The 6,259-nt window shown below is 37.5% G+C and overlaps 1 protein-coding gene across 1 annotated transcript; it reads left to right on the top strand.

Moving 5' to 3' along the window:
- The first annotated feature begins 995 nt into the window (after window positions 1-995).
- LOC134667165 (zinc finger protein 62-like) lies at window positions 996-5,775 on the top strand. Its single transcript, XM_063524478.1, has 7 exons — window positions 996-1,239; window positions 1,310-1,736; window positions 2,206-2,466; window positions 2,877-3,075; window positions 4,035-4,124; window positions 4,917-5,063; window positions 5,619-5,775. The coding sequence occupies exons 1-7, from the start codon at window positions 1,114-1,116 to the stop codon at window positions 5,755-5,757; spliced, it is 1,389 nt and encodes a 462-aa protein (XP_063380548.1). The 5' UTR covers window positions 996-1,113; the 3' UTR covers window positions 5,758-5,775.
- The last annotated feature ends 484 nt before the right edge of the window (window positions 5,776-6,259 follow it).

Genomic DNA, 6,259 nt, shown 5'->3' with positions numbered 1-6,259 from the left:
TGCACTCTCTAAGGCGACTGCAAAACTTTCTTCCTCTTACTACTAAAATCTGTCTTGCTCGCTCTCTCTTACTGCCACTCCTTGATTATGGGGACATTGCTTTTGTGGACCTAAGGGAGGAACTGCTTGACAAGCTAGAGCGCTTGCAAAATGTCTGTATTAGATATATATTTGGGTTGCGTAAGTACGATCGCGTGTCTGCCTTCCGCTCGCAGCTTGGCTGGCTTCCGATACGACGTCGTAGGGATGTGCATGTTCTGTCATTACTCTTTAACGTGTTATTTAATCCCGCATCCCCTACGTATCTATCAGAAAGATTTAGTTTTTTGGCTACTGTTAGCGATCACCGTCTGCGATCTAGTGCCAATCTGACTCTAGCCATTCCACCGAAAAAGTCGCGTGCGTACTGTAGGTCTTTCACTGCCTACTCAGTTAAGCTGTGGAACGATCTACCAGTGGACGTAAGGAAATCGCAATCTGTTGCCTCACTCAAGGAGAAGTTGAAAAAGTTGTGGTTATTAGACTCCTGATGTAGTTAGAACTGAATACTTTATATGTATATATGTATATATATTTATATATAGTTTATATGTTTATGTATACATATATGTATATGTGTATTTTATGTAAGTATATGTCTAAGTATATATATGTATAGGTATGTTATAGTTTATGCGTATTTATACTATATTTATTAATATGTACCTAGTACTGGTTTTTTTTTTCTTTTTCTTTAAGTACTTATTCGCTCTCGTCGTCCTTTATGTGTATCCAAAATTCTCATAGTGCTATTTGTCCATATTAAATTGTCTTTCACCTGTTAGTATCTGATCCTTTCGCATTTTCTCAAAGGTTAGCTGGAAGAGATCCCTTTTAGGGATAAGTTCGCCTTTGTACATAACATTTTTATTTTTGTTTTGTTTTTGTCCATTTTATGTAAACCTGTTTATGTGCAATAAAGTGACATACATACATACATACAAACTTGGTGGGTGCTGTTTGTCACTGTCATGTACTTATCTCAAAATTGACAAATTAATGTATTTGTTGTGATTTGTGATGTTATGATAGCCAAAAAAATATAAGTTTAAGTATTTAATTTCAAAAAAAATCATGGTGAACATGTGTAGAACTTGCCTCGAAACTCCAGCTGATAAGCTTATTTCAGAGCTAGAAAAGGGCTTAAGATGGAGCGATAAAAACTGCTTCGAGATAATGGCGTTTTGCTTAGATATCGAGGTAAATATTTATTTCGTAGCTTTTTTGAATATTCACCTATAATTATTACACATTTCTGCTACGATTGCAGGTTACCCAAGACTCTAAAATAACATCAAACTTATGCAGCAAGTGTTACAGAAAAATCATAACTTATTACAAGTTCAAATCCCTGTCTTTGAAAAATGATTCATATCTGAAGTCTCTGGATTCAGTAGACCAGTTAAATGATCAGAAACTATCTGTATATGTAGATGAAGACGGTATTAAACACGAAAATTTCTTAGATCCAGAAGAATTTGGCCCAAGTTTAGTAGAAGAGTGTAATGAGGGACTTAAAATAGAAATAGATGTTAAGAAAGATAACTCACTAGAAGATTTAGAAGTAAATGTTAAAAATGAAGACACTTTAGAAGGTGATGAGCCAGATAATGATCAGTTGAATGATGAGGTTGATGAGCCTTTATGTGTCATTCAAAAAGAAAAATCTGGTAGTATTAAGAATACCAAAGGAAAAGGTAAGAATTAAAGTATATGCCTCTATGTATCAGTGGCAGAGCGTCCATAGAACTCGATTCCCATCTGCTTGTCTTATATTCAGGCTCTTGGGCCATTTTCTTTAAACTTATAAAAAAAAGGAAGGGCAACTTAGCTACGGCTTGCCTACGAACAATCTAGACGCGCTGCCATTGCTAAGTATGGTATGCTTCGATTTAGATTTGTAAGTCTTGTGGCTTGTTAAAAAAAATATATTAATCTTGAACTAAATTGTAGGAAATGTGAAATTATACTTGCTTCTTGTGCTGTCTACAGTTTTAGGCAACTAGTGACTTAGGGTGGTATTCCATCTGTCCAATGTGATTTGTCTCACTCTCTCATTAAGCAAGATGTGAGACACAATACACATTGGACAAAGAAATTGGATACCATCCTTGTTTGTAGCACATATGTATTCTGTCTCATATGTTCCTTGCTTATTTAATTCAGTACGAAAAAAACGAATCCATCCAAGAAGAGTAAAATCACAAATAAAGGAAAGTCCCAATCAAAAGCTGCAAGTGTGTGAGGAGTGCGGCAAATCTGTGCGCAACATCAAAGACCACTCACTCCAGCATCTGCCGAAGGAAGAGCGCCTGAGGGTGCAGTGCAAGGTGTGTCCCAAGACCTTCGCCACGTTTAGCGGCCGATACAACCATTACAAGTATGCACATTTAGGGCTAAAGCCCAAATGTGATATTTGTAATAAAGGTAATAAGGTTAAAAAATTGTATTATTATCAGAATATTTTTAAATAAGTTCAGTGTAAATTCTCTATGTAGCAATAAAGTGATATCCTTTCCTTCCTTCCTTTCCTTTAAAGTGAATCTGTGAAGAGTTCCTTGAAATTAGTAATAAAGAGTTTACACTGTAAGTTGTAGAAATCACTCATGATTTTCATGAACCTTAGTGTTTCTTGTTTAAGAAATGTTTAAATAATTTCTAATAGACACACATAGGCGTGACTGAACATTACTAATCCATCATGTTTAGAAATAAAGAAAAAAATCAGTCTAAATCATAGAGGTATTGTTAGCAGATGTCTTGGCTTAATACAAAATGTTATCATGTTGGGTAATCAGAATAATATAGACTAAAAATGAGTAATGTTGCATTTGCAGTGGTGAGATGTCTGAAGGTGCACAAGATGCAAGTGCACGACCCAAGCGCACTGCCGCACAGCTGCGTGTCGTGTGAGCGCCGCTTCGTGACGCAGTCTGCGCTCGACGTACACATGGTCGCGCACACTAAGGACCCCAAATATGAGTGTGATATATGCCAGAAGAAGTTCCGCTTGAAGCACCATGTTTTAAAACATATGTAAGTTCATAGTCTAATAAAACATGGTCTTCTCTTCCCAGAGTGACACAAGCCTACGTCACAATAACATGGCCGCTATATATAGTGCTATCGCATATTATCATATAGCGCTGTCGCATGATGACGTAGGCTTGTGTCATTCAGGTGACCTAGAAAAGACAGGAAGAGAGTACCAGGCGGAGTATATTATTATACCATGTGTAAGTTCTTCTTCTTCGTGTTAGGGGCTATATAAGGTTCCAAAGCCTATGTATCACTGCGACCATCGCTGATCTATTGTGATCGCCACCTACTACAACTCTCGATCCAACCCTGCAACTTCAAACAGCTGCAGGATCTTTTTGGTCTCGAGAGACTTTAACTATACATACATTTATATGTATGTTCTTCTTCTTAGTCGGTACACTCTTGCCAGAGTGGTCGTGGTCATCATTGTAAATCTCGATGAATGATGATCTTGCTAATACGGCGCCATTCGTCGCGGACTGCAGCTTTCCGGGTACATTCGTAAACCGAGCACTTAGTTGCGGCCTTGATCTGGTCTGTCCATCTCATTGGTGATCTACCACGTGGCCTGGTGCCTTCGACTTTTCCCTGCACTACCAGACGCTCATATGTATGTTACGTTTACTAATTATTTGTGGTTTTCCATCATGGAAGGGTCCTTATTGCATATGAAGCATAAGGGCCCTTCTCTGATGGAAAGCCACATTTATTCTCCAATTCAAGCTCTGTATAGCTCGCCGTTTTAATCCCCTGTTTTAGGTACATCATCTCTGTGACATAATATTTATTTAACACATTCACTGCCCCCGACGCACATGTGCGTCCACCGTCATACAAGTTTGTTCCTAGACCACGCCCCGTGAATGCGTTAAGTATTATGTAATTAATGTAATTATGTATTTTCCTAAATGTCTTGTGTGACTAATTATAATTTTATATGTTGTTTATTTTAGACAGAAGATCCATGAAAAAGAAAAGAATTATCAGTGCGATGTGTGCGCTAAACCTTTTTTCGAGAAAGTATTATTTCAGAGACATGCAAAGTAAGTTTTTATTTTGTAAAAATATAAAACTAGCTGAGCTGTAGATCTCACAATAAAAGCTTAATAAAATTTAAAAGTGAAAAAATACTTAGTTCATTGAGTAATTATAACAGTGAACTAATAATGGTCTTAAGGGGCTACCCGAGGTTTTCATCGATTTTTGTCAAGTTTTGAATCGTATCTCCTTTTTTTGCACTACAGGTAGAATTATAAGACAAACGGTTATCGGTTCTTCAATCTTTTATCTTCGGTTTTGTCCACCGGATTTTGAAAAAAATTAATGCTTATTTTTTTATAATTTTTTTAAACATTATCTAAAAAAACACTTTTTTCGTATCTAGTTTGCAGTGAAGGATCTTACATGTAAGAAATCTACATATTTGGGTTCGTCTTTGAAGTCTCGAGAATCGTGTCCAAGGTTTTAATTTTAAACTAATTAACACAAAAGTTATGGCCAGAAAACCAATTTTTTAGCCTAAAATTGTGCAACTTTGATGTCAAATATCTCGAAGATAATGAACTTTAAAGTAAATATGGGATACTATATTGCTTAAAGCCGTTGCTGTTTATAGGATAAGCTACAAAAAACATTAGAAAACTAAGGGATTCAGATCGAAGGTCATTGGCGTGGGGTAGCCCCTTAAGCGCCATATATCCTATTGGTTCTGTCCTTTATGCCAATTTCCACATTTTGAAAAATTTCCAAACGCTGGATCTACAAAAAAGTCTTTTTTATTTTTATCTTGTCTTGGACATAATGGCCTGTTACTTAAGGTTCACTTTTGCCTACAGGACGCACTCTATGAAGCGGCTGTACAAATGCGATGAGTGCGGCCTAGCCCTCAAGACTAAGGATACGCTGAAGAGTCACCTCTTGATCCACCGCAGCAACAAGGACTATCAGTGTGAACTGTGCAGCAGGCGCTTCCAAAAACTAGAGTAAATAATTTATTTATTTTTATATCCCCGTGTTCATAAAACTTTACGAACCTGATTTAGTTAAATTATGTTTTATCCCTTTCTTACAAATACATAAGTCAAAATGACAGATCACAAACCGTCATAGCTAATTCCATTTCAGGCTTGTAATGCGTTTATGAATAACGCTAACGTCTGTTATCCCCCATTCGCACGACAGCTTTTTCAACACGCGTTAAAAAAGCGCTTGAATCTGTCCGCACTCTAAATTCGATTTAATGAACCCCGAATGAAGGGTTAAAGTCGAAAATCCAACAACGTTTGATAAAAAGCGCCACCGCTGTCGTGTGAGTACATACATGGTTATCCATTTGTATCATTCAAACGCTTTTTTAACGCGCGTTGAAAAAGCTGTCGCGCGAATGGATCCTAAGTATGTATAGCCATCAAATTCTATCTTAATCAGTATTAAGATGCAAATAATGCCTAAACATAGGGTTAGGATTTTGTTTCGATGAAGAAGCTTGGGAGACGCTATCGTGGGGCCTCTGTCAAAAGTATTGGGTATTGTTCCAGCTACTTGAGGGTCCACATGGTGACCCACACGAAGGAGAAGCGTTTCGAGTGCCGCTACTGCGGTGTGCGCTTCGGCCGCTCGCACCACCGCAGCCGACACGAGTTCACCGCGCATCAGAAACAGCTAACAGCCGAATAAACGATTATTAAACTATAACGCTTTATTTATGCCCAAAATGATGAAATAAACTATAACTAAATTCGTTCGATCAGTCATGTAATGACTAATGACGACATACTCGTATGTGTGTGAGGCGAGGTGAAGCATTAAGTAGCTAACACACTATCGCACCGCACCAAGGTCATTGTGGGACGCACCCATAAGTAAGAGGGGGAAAGCATAGACATAATATATATATATATAGACGGTGTCTCAGCGAGCTGTCACTGTTGCCACTTTTGTTTAGTGTACGATTAACAATGAGGCCCACGTTGCTGTAGCCATGTCGATAAAGTCATATCGATAAACTATCGACATTTCTTGCAATTTTAATTTTACTTCAAAGGCTTAACGATACCTAAAATGTCCAAAAACGCTTTTATTCTTTATTGTGGTTATCTTATCAGATCACAATTTTATAGTCACGCCCCAGCAGGGAACCAAGGGAAAGTTCAGATATTTAATTAAAATACATACATAC

This window comes from Cydia fagiglandana, chromosome 9 (assembly GCF_963556715.1).
Source record: "Cydia fagiglandana chromosome 9, ilCydFagi1.1, whole genome shotgun sequence".
Taxonomy (NCBI): domain Eukaryota; kingdom Metazoa; phylum Arthropoda; class Insecta; order Lepidoptera; family Tortricidae; genus Cydia; species Cydia fagiglandana.
The sequence above is the reverse complement of the archived record's forward strand: the minus strand, read 5'-3'. Positions and strand labels throughout refer to the sequence as shown.

Bases quoted from the DNA above. Each gene is read 5' to 3' on its own strand.
- LOC134667165 (XM_063524478.1), top strand. From the start codon at position 1,114: ATGGTGAACATGTGTAGAACTTGCCTCGAAACTCCAGCTGATAAGCTT. The intron at 1,240-1,309 runs GTAAATATTTAT...CTACGATTGCAG, and splicing joins CGTTTTGCTTAGATATCGAG to GTTACCCAAGACTCTAAAAT. The intron at 4,125-4,916 runs GTAAGTTTTTAT...TTTTGCCTACAG, and splicing joins TTATTTCAGAGACATGCAAA to GACGCACTCTATGAAGCGGC.